At 40.6% G+C, this 20,466-nt stretch overlaps 1 protein-coding gene across 6 annotated transcripts in view; it reads left to right on the top strand.

The window, feature by feature from the left end:
- CTPS2 (CTP synthase 2) overlaps nt 1-19,406 on the top strand; it is an 81,529-nt gene extending 62,123 nt beyond the window's left edge. For 4 of the 6 annotated variants that reach the window (XM_082332855.1, XM_082332857.1, XM_082332854.1 and 1 more), the window contains 3 exons: nt 2,033-2,177; nt 11,406-11,516; nt 13,206-14,725. In XM_082332855.1, the coding sequence (XP_082188981.1) occupies nt 2,033-2,177; nt 11,406-11,475 (215 nt within the window). In that variant the 3' untranslated portion in view covers nt 11,476-11,516; nt 13,206-14,725. Of the gene's footprint in view, nt 1-2,032; nt 2,178-11,405; nt 11,517-13,205; nt 14,726-19,368 lie in introns of those variants that run through there. The other 2 variants (XM_082332856.1, XR_014230433.1) reach the window with 2 other exon arrangements.
- The last annotated feature ends 1,060 nt before the right edge of the window (nt 19,407-20,466 follow it).

Genomic DNA, 20,466 nt, shown 5'->3' with positions numbered 1-20,466 from the left:
ATTCTTTGATTAACTCCTTGCTGTTAAATTGCTGCTGGCTAGATGTGTATCAGGCACCTGAAGATGCAGGCTACCTTACAAGATTTTTTTTTTTTTTTTCTTTTCTTACGTGGCCCCTAATTGCCATTGGTTAAGATAAACTCCATGCACAGAAACATAAAATTATCATAAGAATACATTATCATCCTATGGAGTGATATTTGTGACATGATGCTGCTGAGAATTCATTTTATATACTCCATGGTATGTTGAAGAACAGTGCTGTAATTTTGAACCAGGATTTGAATATAGACACTTACTTATAATGTCAAGCAACTGCACCGTAGAGAGTAATCTGAGAGCAAAGGATACATGTGAATTCATAAACTACTAATTGTCATGGTGTTCTTTGCTTAGTTTGTTCCTGATAGATTACCTCTGTTACACATGCTGGTGTTGGGAGGCTATTTTATCTGCCCTGCATGAAACAACTTCTATAAAGAGCATCGTGAAATAAATCAGGCAGAATTTTTAAATTGTATGTTGCTGTGAAAAGCATAAAAGCAGCAGTAAAGCCTGGCATTATTTCACAATGGGCTGCAAGGAGACTCTGATTACTAAAGAGAAACAATCATAGGGAGGAGGGTGGGTTGGAGCGGAAGCACAGAAATAACAGTACACCAGATAGCTTAGGCAAAGCTTTTAAGCAAAATGTCCCCACAGGAAATATTTGATGCTTTGTCATTGTCTTGTTTTACAGCTCTAAAGAACTAAATTGCATGGTAGATAGAAAGAAGATATGGGATAAATTTAGGATCCAGGTTCTCTTTAAGACATAGCAGCAGAGAGAAGAGCAGTATACTAGATCATATAGTTTATCTTTACATTCATAGAAGAAAAACCCAGCTTTCTTGTTATCACTTATTCTGTACTGCAGAGAAATTCCTTGAATGCTTGGGATTATTTTGGAGATTGTCAAACTGGAAGAGTTCAGTGGTTGATTTTGTCCAGTGTCCTGGCACTAGAAGTGGTTAATGTTAGCTCCTTTGAAACAATATTCAAAGAAGGAACAAGTGCACGGCATGAAGGAGTACGAAAACATTTTTCCTTCCTTATCCTTTTGAAGAAGACAGAAGGGAAGCAGAAGCAGTAATAAAGAGGTGCTTTGATGGGGAAACAGAGCGCTGAAGATTTAAGGGAAGATGAAGCAGCATGGCTTGTTTAGCTTAGCAGGCGGAGTTGAATGATGGTGATATTGCCATCCTTAATCACGCAGGCCAAACAGCAGGAAAGAAGAGCATGATAAGAAACGTATATAGGTTGGCTGTAACAAAGATGGCCTATGAATTAAGAAAAGGTTTCTAAGCAAAAGGAAAGAGTATCAGAAGAGCTTTCTAGTGGGAGCAAAAAAAACCTAGGGAGTGTTACGGCAGAGCCTTGGCCCTTTGTGCATGAGACCACATGATGTAGCTGCATCCAATAACAGGAGACTGGACTTAATGTCCCAGGAGATCCCTTCCAGGCCTAATCATTTGAAGCTTGTTTTCCCCAGTTTTCTCTGTATGTTGTTTTCATATCCATCTCTTAGTGTGTAAATAGTTGCTGTATGGTAATGCTTGGTCTTTTAGGAACTGTTTTATTTTTCCCTCAGATATCTATAGGTGCATGTTCTGAATATACATTTATAAATATATATTGGAAACCAAAATACTATGAAAATAACATGATAAATGTAGACTTTGTGGTTATTCCCCTCCCCCAGCCCTTACATGTCAGTACAGGTGTATTAACCAGCTTTTAATTACATCATTGTGCACGTTAAGGTTGAATCACAGGATGATTTTTTCCTTAATTTGCCTTGCTAACCTTCTGCCTCTGTTGTCAGTTGCTTTTCATGGAAAAAGTTAAGGTTCCTGCTGCCTCGCCCTTAAATTCACGCATGCTGATCTGGCTTCTGGACTCCTGTGTGAAATCTTCAATAAACTTTTCTGTAACAGTTGTTCTGCTATCTTCTTCCAACATCTTATAATTTTCTTTGACATCTATCTTGTAGATCACCCATATTTTGTGGGAGTTCAGTTCCACCCAGAGTTTTCCTCGAGACCTATGAAACCTTCACCTCCGTACCTTGGACTGTTGCTAGCAGCAACTGGGACACTCAATGCATACCTGCAACGTGGATGTAAATTGTCTCCAAGGTAATCTTTCTTACTTGCCTGCGGTTTGACAGTCACGTTTTTGGAGGGACTATCCTGTCCTTCAATTCAGAAGTACAGAAGAGGAAAAGGAGTTCTTCATGTATTGATTTACTTGTTTCTGTGCATGCCTGACATAAACGCTGATGTAAAAGTGTCTGTAAGCAGTAAGCACAGTTCCTGACTTTCTCCTTTTCAGAGGCTATTAGGGCTAAAGCCAAATCCATACATTATAACCAGAAAGAAGTAAAAAACCTTTAGTAAATTCACGTGAAGTTAGTGGCCTCCTGTGTTAACTTTCATTAATGGTAACTTCACAAGGAAAGAGATTTGGTAAAGGATCAAGCAATGAAGTGAAATTCTTACCTAGTTGTATTTGAATGATGATAGTAACAAAAAAGAAAATACTGATTTTATTTTGCAGTAGCTAAATAATTAATACCATCTAGCAAAGACAGGCCTAAAACAAAACAGTTGGGATATCTTTACACTTACGGAAGGGTTTGGATCTAGATCAAAACTGGATGGTTCAGCCAAACGAAAATCCATTATCCCAGTTTCCTTGGACACAGAGTTTTTGGTTTATTGAATGTAGCAATAGACTTTAGCCAGTGTTAACTCATTCTTGTTTATTTCAATGATATTAATAACAGTTACAAATTCATTACAACAATAAAGAGGTCAGAGGTAAGCCTGGGGTACAATAACAAAAATGAAAAAAAGTTATTAAAAAAAGTCACAGAATGACTGAATAATAACACAGAACAGATCCAACTCTGGCTTACTGGCTTTTCCTCTAAACAGGGCACCAAACTTACTAGTTTAGTGGGAGTTTTTTTTGGGGGGGGCATTGCTTTCTATTAAAATTAGGTCCTTTTCTTAAGGGAGAAATAGATATTTTATTCAGGTTTCAGTAGTAATGGAAAATAGCCAAGCCAGACCAGATCAATCTATTTTGGTACCCTGCTCCTTATGGGTATCAGTTTTCTTTCATAAATACACTTCATCTTTGCTCACCTTGGCCAATTGTGCAATGATGTACATACAGAGAGAATTTATTTTGGATCTGCAAACTACAGCTGGATTGAAATACTCCTATTACCTTAGCCTGTCATTGTTATTAGCAGTCGTAACATTATCCACCTTCTAAAATCTGTGCCAGTGCGTTACACAGGTCAAATTTTTGTGGTGCTTGGCAGGAGGGAGTCTTCAAGCACAGTGATCTTCAGTCTTTTCCTCTTGTGGGCACTCTCTGCCTCACAATTCATCTTACTTCCCAGGTCCCAATATCCTTTCTTTTACTGCTTCCTCCCATAAGTATACCTATTCGCCTCTCTGAGGCAAAGAAAAATTACTTTCTTTGAATGAGTGATCTGCATGTGTCCTGATAATTTAAATTTCAATCCCTTAGCATTATAGCAAATATGTTTTCTAACCTCGACTTTAAGTTTCAGCAATTACTGAATGTGCCACACTTACACTTATTTGAATTAATCAATAAAAAGTATACCCAACTCTTTTTCTTCATGTTCATACAATAAACTCCACTTAAACATTTAGCAAAGACACAAATTCATACCCCAAAACTTTATATATAAAAATACAAATTTTACCATTTACTTAGTTACACAGCAATCAAGCAAACCCCTCTGTCTTGAGAAAGAGCATTGGAATAGAAAAATGTTTTGAGGCTAAAAGAGGAGCATTTTGCAGGGAAGTATGTTCAGGAGGGAATTTCAGTGCTAATTACAGCACACCCACTCATATTAACATATCCACCTGCTGAGTGGAAAGGATTTCCAATTTAAACCTTTAAACCCCAGAGTGCTAGTGATTTCATTGAGCAGTAAAGCTAAGGCATGTTGTAACAAGACTGAAACAAATCTGAGGAGAGGATTTTCTGCACACCTCATCCAGCACTGCCTACATGAATTGTAGTCACGCTGTTGACTAGAGCAAAGATGTAACCTGAAAGAGAATTTGTGGAGGCCAGCAACTTGAGCAGATTACCTAAACTAGTCTATTAAAAGCACTAAAAAGAGAGTTAATGATGAAGTCCTGAGACAATAGGAAATACATATTTCAGCATGAGGTTCTTAACAGCAAATCATTACCCCAGAACATTTAACAGCCCCATAATTATGATGCAATTTTAGAACATCTGACACCTGGACAGAAGCTCTAGCTTCTAAGCAAAGCAAACAGTAAATTTAAAGATGAATCACACCTCCAAGGAGAGTGCCCTAAATAAATAAAAGTGAATAAACCTTCTCTTAAATTTTTGTGAGGCCTAGTCTGGTAGGCAGCCTGAGAATGCTTACACATAGGCAGGAGCATACCTAGTTGGAGACTGGAATGCATCTTCTGGGGTAAACTTAGTTCCCAGGAGCTTTGGTGTGTACACAGACAGTCAAGAACCGAGCAAAGGATTGGAGTAACGCAGTCATGAGTTATTACTTAGTTACCTGAAGTGGTAGTTGGGCATCTAAGTTGCCTCTGTGGTTTCAGCCTCTAGTGCGTTATGGCATTAGTGCCTAACCATCAGACAGTCATGCACTTCATTTCCTTGTGAATGCTTTTAAATCATGACCTTTTCCAAATCTTTCCATGGAAATACTGAAGTCACCATTTCATACGGAGCTGAGGAAGGTGAGAGGCTACCAGTTTACATGTTTCATTTTAAAGGACAGAGAAAACTAGAACCACGGGAGACTCTCAGAAAGTGTACAATACCCACAAATATACTGCTTTTTAAGAGGGACCAAAAGGTTTTGATAGAAAACATGTGGAAGAAGAGGGGAACTTCACATGTAATGTTGTTGGCTTTTACTGAGTCTTGCAGAGTTTCATCTGGAAAAAGTAATAAAAACTGGCTTATCTTTGGGAACAGTGTTATATGGATTACAAAACTACTGATGTACAATAAAGCCACGTTGCTGTTTTTTTTTCCCCGTAGCAAGTTTAGCATCAGCAGGCTTTGTTTCTTCTTTCCCCTCAACCAACATCTTTATTAATGGCCTGCAAGAGTAGGCCACAGTGCATTAATATTTGCAAATAATGCCATTTAAATAAGAGCTGAAAGCACTATTCAGAACAAAGAAATAACATAAAAATATATTGGGAATTTAGATACTTGTGCTGAAACTAATGAAATTATGTGTTTCTTTGGAGGAAGAGAGCAACAAGCTAAAGATAAATAATTTAAACACAAATGTCCAGTAGATGGAAGGAAATGCAGGAAGTGAGAGACATTGCTAGGTGAGAAAGTGTGGGCAACTAGGACTACTGCCAAAAGACATTTTTGCAAGTCATTAGTGAATATGCTAATGTGAGGCACCAATCCAGTGCCATCTAGTCACAGACTACTCTGTTAAGTTCTGGGCAGGTGATTAGTAACAGATGAGTTACGAGTTGAATTCAGAGACAAGGAACAAAAGTGGCCAGAGGACAGAAGGAGTGGTGCATAAAGAAAAAAAAAAAAAACTCAGAAGACTTGCCCATGTGGTGCTTACTGCACTAACATGGTCCAGCTATCGCTCAGATCAGCTGGGTAGGGAGGTTTGGGCAAGCACCTATAAACAGAACAGGAAACAGCCTGTGTGACATGTTCTGGTGTATGACGGACAAAGAAGGTGTGAGCAGGGCTATCTCTGATGTCCCCTGTACATTGTCCCCAACCAAGAACACATCTAGTACAGCATCATTTTTCTGCCATTGGCCAAATCCAGACATTTTGGAGGAAAGTGAAGGAAATCTTGTGGTTTGAAGTCCGTGAAGAGAGCAGCAAGAGAGGGGCTGCTCCACAAAAGAAGACAATCCAGGAGCTGGGGTGGCAACTGTACTGGTAGGGGTAGTGTCCTCACCAGCAGGAGTCAGTACCACAGTCACCAAAGAAGGCAAGTGGACTGGCTCCAGTGACAGTCACCATGTCCTACAGACAGTGCAGTGCAGAAGTGCAAAGTGATGAGTTAGGTCTGAGGTCAATCCAGGTGACTACAACAAGTCAACAAGTGACTACAGAACTACAGAGATGGGTACGGGCATGCCTGCGACATAGCTCAGGCAAGGATTGGGAGCCAGGGCTCCTGGGCCCATTGGTGGAGGCCCCAGGTGAGGATGGTCAGGGCACCTAAGTCCTGTTGGTAGCCTCTGAGCTCTTACAGAAAACTATAGAAAAAGTTTAAAAGGAAATCCCTTCTCAACCATAGTGGTACTTAGTGATGAACTTGGTAATGGTTAGTTATGGCAGTTACTTTATCATTTTAATGTTAGATGTTTACAGTGAAGACACTTCTGAGGTAGTCACCCCAAGTCTTTTTCTGTAGTTACTAAGTGAATATGCACTTTAAAGGAGCCAAATAGCTCATTGTAATGGTTAAGTGGGTCAGAAGCATTATACCCTACAAGTGCCTGTTTCTCTCCATTGATTGTAAGAAGCTGGTGGTAACTATCGCAGATGAAGATGTCTAAAGCTGAATGAATTGAATCCTGTGCATGAGACTCAGCTGGGAGGTTTTTATAACGCCCAGATATGTGCTGGCATCTTGGTTGTGATTTTTGTAATGCTGCGTCCTAATAAAACCGTTATCCTAGACCTAGTTATGTGAGTGCAGATGTCTGGCAGGTTGGAACTGGAGAGTCTTAGGTATGTGCTGAGGGATTCTTTAATGAAATGATATTTCATGGAAGCATAGGATCATATAATGATGGTGATCATAATAAATGATATATGATCATTTTTATGATCATATAATGATCATCATATAATGATCATAAAAATAGGCACCGAGAAATATGGGTGACTGCAATTATAACCATTGCACAATCAAATATGCATTTCTTTTAGGTAATGTTTTAATGACTATAATAATTTTAATTATTCAGCTTTTTTGTGGGGAGAATAAGTAATAATAATTGATAGACTTCTTTTTGCTAGGTTCTCGAAAACTATAACAATTTTTGGTTTTAAACAGCCACAGCCTGTACTAAATGTAATTACATTTATCTTTAATTTGCATTGAGGAAGAAATGCCGTTAGCTTGGCTCCTGCCTTTGCACGGAATAGCATTACTGTAACAATTGTTTGAATTGCTTACATTTCTGGAAAAGGACTCTTTTGTCAATTATACGTTTAAAAAGGATGAAAAAAGCCCCTCTGAAACTGTCAAACACTTCATTTCTAAACAAAGTTCATCTGGATTTTCCAAATGAAACAAACAACGTTCAGGGAGTACCCGTTTTACAGTTGCCTGTGTTTCTTAATAAAAATATTGAAAGCAGGCAGTTTGGTGCTTTTGAGCAGCTGTTTGAGAAATACAGGTTTAAAACTGATCTTGAGTCTTAATTCTAGTGATTTTGCAGCTACGATTGGTTGCTGAGGTGATGCAATCCAGCTTCATGCCATGTGGCCCCAGCTAGTGGCTGCCTTCCGTACCATACCGATGGGCAATCTTCTCATCTTGCCTGCTTCCGTGCTTTAGACTGATGCATGGCAGAGGTATGGTGATACTTCTGTCAGTAGAACAGAGAGATCTGAAACGGGCATGAATTTGGTAATAATGGAATACATGCAGGGGGAAGCTCTTTTTATTGCTTACAACTTGAGAAGACGGGGATCTGAGGATGAGTGAACTTTAAAACAAAACAAAATCCCATAATGTAATTTCTCAACAGAGGACATTTTCCTTGTGCCAGTCAGGTAATATGTTGCAGTTCACTGCAAAATGAAATGCCAGCTAGGTACTGGTTGATATTTCACCTTGCAGTGAGTGTATTTCCATTAACTACAAGTAGATTAGGTGTAAGGGTCAAAGTGACTAAAATTCTTCATCTTAAAGTCTGAAGTGACTGACTAGATGCAGTGACACTGCATACTCAGAGTTTTGTTGTTTTTCTCTTGGCCACATCTTTATACTCCAGATGCCATGAAAAAAAAAAGAATAGAACCACTGTAATGGCCTTAGATCTGCTCACTAGCTCCTTTTTGTTGGAGTCCACTGTTGTGGGAATGGTTACAAACAAGATGAAGTGGCTGTCAGGTTCCTGCCCAAGATAATTGCTAAGTAATTTGTACACAAACTGAGAGAAAACTTGCTGAAGGAAATGTCAGCATATTTTTTCAGTTGAGGGCTCAATGTGAAAAAGAATTTCATAAAGGAAAAGCCGGACTTATTTGATTTTCCACCACTGCCCCTTTCATAGCTAGCACATTTAAGTAAAATTATGTAATATTAGGAACTGTGAGCACAAAATATCCATCTGGGTTTTGTGTTTAATATCTGTGTAGAAGCTCAGTGTAATTTGGAAGGAAGTACACATTTATTCCTAAGAGAGGTGATGACTCATTTGTGGTTAATACCACCTGGAGTTTTTCTTCAGATTACTTACCAGTTGAACACAGTTCATATCACGGTAAATTTTACAGACTGGACATCAGCACTGGTTTGAAGCTATAGCACCCGGATGCAGATATACCAAGATTCATGAGTCCCTGTTTGTTTTCAAGACACTGACAGCTTAGCTCTTGAAGAAGTTCAGGCTTCCTTGGAACCCAAGTTCTTCTTGTTAACATGATGCCACAGCTTCTGGGGGTGCTTAGAGATATCATTCAAGCAACTGAAACTGAGAGACTGACAGTTACCTGACTCTGAAGCCCAAGGGCTGACCCTTACCTGGGCATTTCCCCTACCTTTCTTGCCACTGTGGCCTGCCTGTTAGGAACAAACCTAACTTACACCCAGCAGGACAGCCCTAAAGTAGGAGAGGCCATGAGGTGCTACTGCAAAACAGTCAAGAATGTGGTGACAAGAGCCCTACTCTGGCATGTGGAATCAAACCTTGTACTGAATTGGGCAGTGTGGGAATAGGAACAAAATTGTCATTGGCAGAGTAAGTGTTTTAACCTCTGGGCTAGTGGCTAGCCAAGTGACCCTCAGCTTCTGGAAACTGGAAGCAGGCCTGAGAACCTGGGGTGGTAAGTCAATGAAATGAGAGAAGCAGCCAGTGTTGTGTGACTGCTTCTATGGGCGAATGCCTCTAAAACGTATGTCACTGAGTGGGGAGGACTGACGATGAGAGTGCTGGGTGGGGATCAGCACCTAACTGTCTTCAAGAGATGAAGCTGGGCAGCTCTCCACTCACCTCACTGGTCCCTGAGCATTTTTGCTTAAGCATCTGTCTCCCGTACTGTGTTGTATATGGAGTTCTGGCATATGTTTTTGGGCTGTGACTGCCACTGGGCAGCAGAGCCCATTAAAAAAGAAAAAAAGTTCTCTGAAGACTTTGGGCTATCATGAGATTACGCAGCTCTCTGCAATCACAGTTTTACCCTCTGTTCTGGGGATAATTTTTGCTATTTTGCTGTGATGTGAAAATGCAAAACTGTTTTAATAATACTGAATTTTTATTCCATGTTTCCATGGGTACTTTCAGAAAGAAGTAAGTACAATGTCGGTGATGTTGTGTTTGTCTGTGTGCATCTGGCATGCTTGATCATACTGTTAACAACACTTTCCTCACTTGAACTGTGTAATTGTTTGCCAGCTGGTGCAATGATCAAATTGAGCATTTTTCGCTAGCCTGATATGACACACTCTTTATAAGAACCACATCCACAACATGCCTGTCATGCAAAGAAAGGGCAGAATGCTGTAGACAAAGTCTTAAAGTTAGGACAGGCGGAATATCTACTCTGTCTTGTACAGAATTTGGCACAGGGATTTGCTGTAACTGTGGGAGACTTTCCTAACAGTCAGAAGTAGAAATTAAATGAGATGACTGTTGGTGCTACTTCTCTTGACCCACTGTATTAAAATGGCTCTGTTTTTACCTAATCTTTGGGGGGTTTTGTTGTAATTTTTTTTTTTTTAAAGGAGAGAGGGTGAAATTCAGGCTACAGAGCAGTGCTCCGTAACAAGCACCAGTATAACTGAGTGCAGTTTGTTCACTGTTCCACATTGCAGTCTAGATCAAAGATCTCCAGCTGCGGGGTTACATAGTTCCCCTCGAAGCATTACACAGCAGCCAGTCACTGTCGATCAACTGATAAGGCTGTGTCTAGGGGGGCCATGGGCTGATTATGTGCTTGATGTCTCAGTGGGAGACCGTGCCAGAGGTAGGGAGCGTGACGTGACTGAGGTCCTGTTGGCTGGAGGATGAAGGTGTATGTGATAAGAGTGAGATGTGACAAGACAGGCGTGCAGTGGCTGGAGTAGAGTTGGCACCTAAGGCTGACACTGGTGTACCCACACAAATGAGGTCTGAGATCCCCACCTGTACTATGTTAACCATAGCTTGCTCTCTGAAGTATCACAGAACTGGCCAGAACTATTGCTGCTCGAATGTACTTGTCCGTTCCCTGGACTCCCTTTGCTGGCTCCTGATCTTGGGAAACTGAAGTATCTGGAAAACAGACTGTCGAAGTGAAGCATAGTCGGGGGAGGTTGAGGCTGGAGGTTCTTCTGAAGAGGTGCAGTTTGTGGACTTAGAGTTAAGATAAACCTGGAGACCAAATAGACATCACAGCTGACTGAAAATGTGGTTTGTGGGCGCTTCTTTCTCTCAGTCACTGTGGTGATTCCTGTCCTTCGCTGTTTACTTGTTCTGGCCACTTATAAAATGATCACTTGCATGGCAGTTTGTTCTGTGAAAACCAATCTACTTCTCTCAGGAAACAGCAGAAGGGGATAAAACCTCAGGTAAAACTGTCAGGATATTGCTTGGTGCAATGAAAATGATTTATGTTCTGACTGGGAGAGCAAGAATTGTAATTTAAGTATAAATTGAAGCATTCTGAGTAAATAAAGTTAAAGTTGTCTTAACTTTTTCTTTGGTCAAAACAATCATTTTCTTTACCATAAAGGAGAAATTCCTTTTAGTCTTGCTCTGAATACCTGTTATTCTCCATGTAGTTAATCATGGTCACAGGCACACAAACTGTGTGAATTCTACAGCAAACTGTAGAATTAACGTACAGGAGCCAAGCAAAAAGAAATTGAACGTAGTGTTTATCAGGTAGAATATTTTTTCTCATCAGGTCTTGGACTCCAAACTTAAGCCCATTCCTGTAGAGGAAGGTGTTCTAAAATACCAAAATTGAGCATGAGCTTAAAGTAGTTTTCTGGAAATGGGTTGCATTTGAGGAAAGTGTTGGTCATATGCATCATCTGCGTTGGAGGGTTTGAAATAAAATATTTGGTTTAGATCCTTCTGACTATGTATTGCTTTTAACAGTGACAGCTACAGTGACCTCAGTGATGACAGCTCTCCAGAAAAAGAGTTTCCCAATTCAGAAACAAGCTGAAATGATTATATGAGATCACAGAAATGGATTATGCTATTGAGGTAAACTGAATCATTTTGATACTGCTTTATGGCATTTATTTCTTGTAGACTTAAAACAGGAGACAAAGTTAACTTGATTCTCCCTTTTGTTTCAAATCCCATCTGAGAGCTTATGTTTTCTTCCTTGTCTGCAGCACTTAATTGTTTTACTCTTCTGCTACTTAACACTGCAATTGTGATATTAAAGTCTGCTAGTTGTTTTGGGTACAGCTTATATGTAGGATGCTGTACAAAATCAAGCTGTGTTAGTGTTTGAAGATACAATGAAAATACATTTAAAAATTGTGTTTTCTTGTTACTTCAGTTTTGGGTTTGGATCACTTTGAGTACGCTATGTTGACATGGCTTTTTATGTTGCATTAATATTCACCTGTAATTGCATTTTATGCATTGATACAATGAAGACATCCCAAGATAAATACTTGGATTTAATCTGCAGTGATAGAGATACAAGTTTTATAAAATCATAGCTTTGTTTGCCATAGGCTGTGCCAAAGTGATTTCGAATTGGTTGTTTTTTCGCCTGTAAACATGGTAGCCATAGATTTCCTTTCAATTTGGAGGTTTTATTTCCTGTGACACACCTGATCTCTGCAGGATCTGTGTTTGAATCTTAGTCTTACTTATTTTATTACTTATTTTCCCTACACAGATTCATCAGTGTTGTGGTACTCTGATACATGTGTGCATTCATTCTTCTCAGTATTTCTGAGCACTTCTGTAAGCAGGACACAACTTTCCCCTCTGATTTTATTGCTCTCACATGGTGTAGTCACTAAGCAGCTGTGCCAAACAGACAATTAAGGCTGCATATGAATGATGCATTTCTGCCTGATGGTCTCTTGATTAAAATACTGGCATGAGATGCTAGAAATTGGAATTTAGTCCTTAGCCACAGCATGGGTTTCTTCTGTGATTTTTAATTTATTTTTTTTCCTCTCATGTACCACTTGTTAAAGATAATAATACATACCCAAATCATGAGAGTGGAGAACTGAATGTTAAATGATTTCATGACCTGGTGCATGCAGATATGGTACTGATGCATGTCCTAGAGTGACCAAAAAATAAGTAGACAAAATACTCCTTTTCACTCTTGCCTGGATCCTTCCCACCTCCAGACATCACTATGGCTCTGTTTCTCGAGACCAAAACATAGTACAGGACAGCCCCTTTAGCTTTGACCTTGCTTTCTTCAGTGGAATTTATGAATGGTAATTCTCTGTTTACCATTGCAGATGTGACTTTTTCAGTGCCTGGATGAATGTACTTTTGTGATGCTTTTAAGTAGTTATCAGTAGGCAAGCTGATTTTGTTTGAACATGTCACTAGTGGATACCAATTGTATTCAACAGAATTACTCTAGAAAGGATTAAATAACTAATTCCAGATATAAAAGAAAGATAGAAGCATTGGCTCATTTATTTTTATCTCAGGGTTAATTCCACCCATTAATCAGAGCTGGATACACATGTAAACTATATTTAGCTTTGTGGTTTGCTTTATGCTGTTGGACCTAGATGAAATGCATCTACTTGTAGTATTTACCATAGGACTACTTTGAAGTCAGTCAGTGGATTTGAGAGAAACTGACATAAGCATGAAATAAACTGAGTTACAGAAGAAATATTTTTAGTCATTATTTTTTTCCATTTATCCTTCTTCCCCCTCCCTCTTTTTATGTTACAGAAAGTTGGGAGCAGGACAATATTGAATAGAAGAAAGTAGAAGAGTAAGCTGCTTATGGTCCTCATAGTGTCTCCTCCTATGCTGTTTTCAATAATTCTCTTTACAGATGGTAGTTTTACTGTCCTGTAGCAAAAACTGTTCTGTATAAATGCTGTTTCTCTTTAAAAATGACAAAATGGTTGTGCACCTTAGTTGTTAATCATTATTGATCTTGTCCTATGTTTCAGAATGATCTCAGGTGAATATGTATTAATTCACTAGTTCACAATTGTTCCTGATTTGAAGGAAGATTTGATTGTTTTCAGTTCGCCTTAGAACAGGAAGATAAAATCCATTAGTTCTTGTGAATGAGAGGGAATGCACTACAAAATTTAAGGGAAAGTTGTCTGATCCATGAGCAGTAGGGAACTCTTTCAGGTTTGTTTCCCTATTAGGCTTGTTGTATATATATATTTTTTTACTTTTTTGCTGTTCAATATGTACAGATGAGAAATTGTTGCTGTATTTCAGCTCTTTGTGATTATAGTAACTCATGTTGGATACACATCTTTTCACTTTGCTTTTATAAGTGATTTCACTTTACAAAAGTTCATTTGCTCTGTTTCTCCTGAATGTCTGATAATACTGAACATAATTCTGAGTACGAAATTACAGAACTGATATTAGAAGGCGGTTTTGTATTTGTATTTTGTAAGAGAGAAAGTAAATACACTCATATGTTAAAATGTAATTTGAACACTTGTATGAAAGTTGTAGAAGAACCAGTCATAAACCGGAGCATTATCTGGGCTCCAGCCGTGCAACACTCAGTTAATTTCAATAAATTAGTATAAAGGTAAATTAAGGTTCACCCTTGTTTTCCCTCATCCAGTGACCACTCCATGGTCATGGCACTCATTCCCCAATAGAACAGAATGATGTATTTTAATTCAGAAATCACAAGTTATTCCACTGCATGACAATTGCAGGCAGCCCTGCAAAGCTAGGACTGCAGCCTGAATTGCGGAGACAGAAGGGGAAGGCGAGAGGTGCTGTACCATGTTTAAGGCTGGATCTCATTAGCAATGCAGCATCATCAGACCTGTCACAGAAGCTGGATCTGAGCTATGTAACTGATGGGCTCCAAATGCCTGCGGCACCCTTTCCTATAGAGAAAAATTCTGAATTCTGAGCTTTGTGTTTCATTTTGGTTTTGGGCAAAGTGACTTTTTTGATTCATCAAAAGATAAATATCTGTAAAAAAATAAAAAGCACCGTGTCCCTTATTACAGCTTTTAAAACAGTAAGTTTGAGAGCTTTGCATTGCTTTAGAAAATCTCAGGTTACACAGCCAATTTCTCTCTTCACTGAAAGAAGCTTTAATGGTAATGAAATATAAAATGTATTCCTATGGCAGTGTTTTCCTACAGCGGTTTGCAAATGCGTGCCTTAGAAATAGCAGGTATTGACAGAATTGGTGTCACTGTATGTCTTCCCCAATGAGAGACACGGGCCACTGGTTTGTGAAAGGTGAAGCATTTCCTAAGATTGCCTGTAATATGCAAATGTATTTTCAAATATATTAAATTGTGTTATTCAGAAGTGTTTACCTACTGTGTTAAAGAATCATGGTGCCAACTGTGAACTGTGGTGTCAAGGAGGGAGTTTTTCATTTAGTCGTGTCCCAGTTGTATTGTCTGTGAGAAGCTGTGATTTATCCAAAAACTGAGGGGACAAAAAGATGTACAACCTGGAGTGAAGCTGGAAACAGCACCTTGATCTGCTAGTGCCCTTACCAATCCTCTTTGTGCTAACTGTGCTACGCAAAGCAGTATCCTGGAGACAAACATCACTGCCACAAGGGATCCATCTCCTGTTTGAGCTGACAGAAGCAGCAGCATGCCATTTCCAAAATGGAAGAAGGCAAACGAGCCTTTTCCAGCCAAATCCTGGGCTGCATTAGGAGTGTTACCAGCAGGTCAAGGGAGGTGATCCTTCCCCTCTATTCAGTCCTGGTGACGCCACACCTGGAGTGCTGTGTCCAGTTCTGGGCTGCCCAGTACAAGAGAGACATGGGCATACTGGAGGGAGTCCAGTGAAGGGCCACTAAGGTGATTAAAGGACTGGAGCATCCCTCCTGTGAAGAAAGGCTGAGAGTATACTTGTTTTGGCTGGGATAGAGTTAATTTTCTTCATAGTGGCTAGTATGGGGCTATGTTTTGGATTTGTGCTGAAAACAGTGTTGATAACACAGGGATGTTTTCATTATTGCTGAGCAGTGCTTACACAGAGTCAAGGCCTTTTCTGCTTCTCACCCCACCCCACCAGCGAGTAGGCTGGGGGTGCACAAGTAGCTGGGAGGGGACACAACTGGGACAGCTGACCCCAATTGACCAAAGGCATATCCCATGCCTTATAACATTAGGAAACACTTTTTCCACTGAGGGTGACCATGCACTAGCACAGGTTGCCCAGGGAAGTTGTGGAGTCTCTACCCTTGGAGATATTCAAAAACTGCCTGTATAATGGTCCTTGGCAACTGGCTGTAGGTGGCCCTGCTGGAGCAGCAAGGGTAGACCAGATGACCTACAGAGGTCCCTTCCAACCTCAACCATTCTGTGAAATGAAGCATGATTGTCACAAGCAACCTGTAGCTAGGCTTCTCTCACTGAAGAGAGAGGAGGATGTGAAAAAGCCAAACCTTACACACACAGTCTGAAGTCTGAAGAAATAATTCTGAAGCATGGATAGAGGGCAAAGTTTGAGGGTTGACTCTTATCCTTCTGAAGCAAAATGTTTGTGAAGAGTGCTTTTGTGTTATTTCAGACCTGTCATCCTGTTCGAGTAAGGCCCTTCAGTGGAAATGTATTCATTTCCATTTTTATGTTCACACCTAATACAGCAATCTAGCAGAGAGCAGTATTTTGTTAGTGCTGTGGCAGGAGAAGAAAGACAGCCTGGTAATACAGAAACACACACTAAATTTTAACAAAGCAAGATTGCTTATATGTTTTTCATTTGCATGTGAATAATGGAATTTGGATTCTTGTAAGGGATAACAATGAAATAAAGCAGGTTTTTTTGGTGTTTTCATTCCAAAATGGGGTATGTAATGAACGAGACGTAGAAAGAAAGATATTTACTCTGAGAGGATTGATCTGCATTTGTACATTGCGTGATTATGTCTTGATAGACTTGGATCCATTCTTCCTCCTTGGGAAGCGTGAACTGTTGAGCAGGTAACCTAATGTACTAAACTGTATAGGTCAGTGCCACTGGTTAAAACTCCTCTTTAGCATATACTTGGAGCATAGCAAGATCTGAAATCTGTATTTTCCGTCCTATGTTGGCTCAGTTGACTGTTGCTTAGGCTCAAGGGCTGTATTTGTAATAGTAAATTAGGGAAGGGACAGCAGTCTCTTTTGAGCCCAACTGTAGTGGCTGAGATTGCTTCCATATGGTTAAACTTTCGTGGACATACTGGAGTGAGTCCAGTGAAGGACCATGGAGATGGAGCATCCATCATATGATGAGACGCTGAGAGAGCTGGGGTTGTTTAGTCTGGAGAAGAGATGGCTCAAGGGAGATCTTATCAATGTTTATAAATACCTGATGCGAGGGGAATAAAGAAGACAGAGCCAGACTCTTCTCAGTGGTGCCCAGTGACAGAAGAAGAGGCGACAGGCAGGAACTGAAACAGGAAATTCTGCTTAAAGGTAAGAGAGAACTTTTTTATGGTGCAGGTGGTTGAACACTGGAACAGGTTGCCCAGAGAGGTGATGGAGTCTCCATCATTGGAGATGCTCAAAACCCAACTGGACACAGCCCTGAGCAACTTCCTGTAGCTAACCCTGCTCTGAGCCAGGGCTTGGACTGGACAATCTCCAGAGATCCCTGCTGACCTCAACTATTCTGTGATTGTACGAAACTCACCTCTAAAGAAGGGGGCCACATTCAGGCTGCCTGCTGGGAAAGGTCCCTAGCGCATGCTAGCTCTCAGAAAGGTGCCTAGGGGAGAGCGCTAGATACCCTGGGACAAAGCTGTGCTGTATTTTGCCAGAGCGGATGATCGTGTACCTGTTCCTTGGCATGTTCTGTGAGCCTCTATGGTTTACAGCCTCGAGACAGCTAAGCCGCTCTGTCTGGGAAAACCTGACTGGAGGTCCGGTGGGCGTGGGTGTTGGGGGCTGAAGATCTGTTGCATGTTGGGAAGATCTGGTGTGTGTGTTGGAGGATGACACGTAAAATCTGTTCCTGCCTCATGCAGAAAGTGGTCCTGTGCTGATACGCCAGCTGCGCTCAGGTTTTCCCTCACAGGACGTTTAGTAGCTTGGTTGAGTTGGACCAGAGGCTGTGTTTGTTTGTAAACAAGGGGAGCAGCATCCAAGTTTGGATGTGGGGTAGGTATTGCACTTAACTGATGCTGTGGACGGAGCTGTATCTTACTGAATTATCTCTAGTCAAGTATCGCATCTCAGCAGCATAGGTTCCTGTTTCACTGTAAGCTTTATACGTGAAGTCCTTCAGCATCTGCTCAACGTACTTTAACATGTACTACCTTGAAGCTGAGGTTTCTTTTTAGTTTATTTAGCAGCTTGGAGAGATAACCTTCATGCGCTAATGCAATGCCTGCAGAGGTTGAATCTAATGGAGAGGCATATATCTAAGTTTTCCTGAGACGCCGAGGAGGATTTGCTTGGCCAACCAGACTATTCCTCATTAGGGAGTACTTGTGGAAGGGTGGGCCAGATCCTGCAGTAGCTTGCTGTTTTTCTGAAGCCACTGAAGTGATGCCACATTCATATCACACAAAGTGTGACTTTGTTGATTACAGGGTGGTACCAAAGAGTGCTCACTGTCACCTGGGATTCATGGGACTCAGGCATCGTTCTCCTAAATTCCTCTGCAGGTGTCTAAGCCCTAACTTGCCAGGAAGACACTGGAGGTTTTGAGCAACAGCTTGAAAGTAAAGGCTGAGTTCTCTGCAAGAACCTGTGTAAGCAGGAATTGCAGCCCTAAGCTAAACAGTTTTCAGGAAAGAAAAGGCAGATTGGCAATGATGGTGAGGGCAGGGACTTGCTGCCCACAAGGGTGTGGAGGAGGTTAAGGGAGGATCAAGCATAAGAGCAGCAAGTGGCTTACTGACCTGAGCTAACCTCCTCATGGGAGCTATGTTACAGTTACCATAGCAATGCAAATGAAAGGTTCTCCTCAAGCTCTGTGTGTGTCTTGATGACAATAGGGAGTGTAATTACAGCATATAGGACTTCTGAGTCAGCTTGGCTACAGCTGGCAGTGAAGCCAGATCAGCATGGAAGTGAACAGGGGCTATGGAAGCCTGCGTGGGACTGGCTGAAGCTCATTTCCCCCAACTTCACTGTCTGCCTATGTGAGTGAATTGGTAGCTGTTAGCTCTGTGATAACTTCCAGACAAACTCTTTCACCAGTTCACCCTGTCCCCCACTGTTGACATGGTCAGTGCTTCGTTCAAGGATTTCACTCATGTTCCCAATTAGCAGCCTTTATATTTTTGATGGCAATGAACTTAGATATTTCTCCCTGTATCAGGTTCTCAGTACTGTCTAGATTTTTCAGATATTCAACTGTATCTGAATTGTTAGCTGCCATGTGCTGACAGGGTGAAATCAATTAAGGACTCATCTGAAATAAGGATATGAAAAGAATCTACTTATTTTCTACTATGTAGGAAGTTCATACTTGTGTAATTCCCCTAAAATGACTCAGAATATTTACATAGGCATCTATCAGATATACAAAGAAAATGTCTATGTTGCCTCAGTTGGAAGTTCATTCTGAATAGCAATTCCAGAAATGTTGATTTTCCAGTCTCTGGTTGATTCCCTTGCTTTTTATCTGTAAGCTTTTTTTTTAAAAAACTATATATTTTTTTTAATGTGAATTAACTTTTCATAGAGCACAGAGGTGGACCAGTTCTGTTCTTTATTTGTGTACACGTGAGTCATCTTCAGTACTGTCTGGTTCCTTGCTCCTTAAAATTCCTCGTGGATTGCAGGATCTAACATCTTGGTCTGACCTAGCTGACCTGCTGCTAGAACAATGTCTGTTAAACTCTCTTTCATCTTGTAAAAACTGTGTACTTTAATCTTTACACTTTGATGGTTTGTTTGTATATGAAATATTTTCTCTGCTTGTAACATCCTAGTTCAGTTGAGGAAATTGGTTGCCTTATTGGACTCCTGGTAACATGCTCTCACAGATTTGGATCAGAGCCTAGAAAACCAGCCTTGCCTGAAGTGTAGACAACATTCTGTGTTCCAGGAGTGCACCTGGAAAGGTAAGTCTATCTTCTCTACCTCTATGGGCTCTCTGTTAATAATTTAAGAAACTTAACAGTTGGAAGCTGCTAGTGAAGTTAACAGTAGCATAGTTTGGATAACCTAAGAACTGACTCAAGTCTTGGATTAAAGCATAATCCAAAACTCCATATAAGGAATAGTTAGGACAGTCTGCATAACATAACCTCACGCAATAACAGCTTCAATAAACTCCTGATTTCACAGAGTCAATCTGAGAAATAAAAATATGACCTCAGGTGTCTTTTAGTTTGAATATCACTTTTGCTACTTTTGGAACATGCTCCTCACTGTCTAAGTCTGAACTAGCAATTTGAATAGTGCAGTTCTGAAGCAAACCCTCTCCCTTTACTACATGTGATTGGTTTCGCACAACAGTAGCTGTGCACCAGACCTCAGTTTCTTTTGGAAGAAATAAAACTGAAGATCTGTTCCAAATACTGGCATGATTCAATTTTGAACCCACCTGGGGAAGCACGCTGCCGTGGGTGCCTCCAACGTGCATCTAATGAGTGTGTGCCAATAGACGTCTCTCAAACCATTGAGTGTTCCCATGACACCCAAAAATGGTTCCTCTCCTATGTGGGTGTTGTGTTCACCTTCATATTGGCCATTTTTTCACTGAGAGCTTCCTCAAACTTCCACACAGACATCCTCCTCTGAGTTGCTGGGGCTGTATTCCCATGCGAGACCAGAAACCAGGCAGCACAGTGCTCGAGCCACCCTGGATGGCCTGATCTGGGTCCTCTTTGAGCTTGGTAAGTGTCCTACTTGAGTGGTGGGACATTATGCAAAATGCAGCACCACAGTCCTTGTTTTAAAATAGGTGAACCACACTCATCTAAGCACCTGGACGGTATCAGTTTAGCTATATGTCAATGCCTATATGTGAGCTACTCACCGCACGCTCCTGTTATAATCAGCAGAAAAAAACAGGTGCTTTTCAG

Source organism: Platalea leucorodia, assembly GCF_965183815.1.
Source record: "Platalea leucorodia genome assembly, chromosome: 2".
Lineage (NCBI taxonomy): Eukaryota > Metazoa > Chordata > Aves > Pelecaniformes > Threskiornithidae > Platalea > Platalea leucorodia.
The sequence above is the reverse complement of the archived record's forward strand: the minus strand, read 5'-3'. Positions and strand labels throughout refer to the sequence as shown.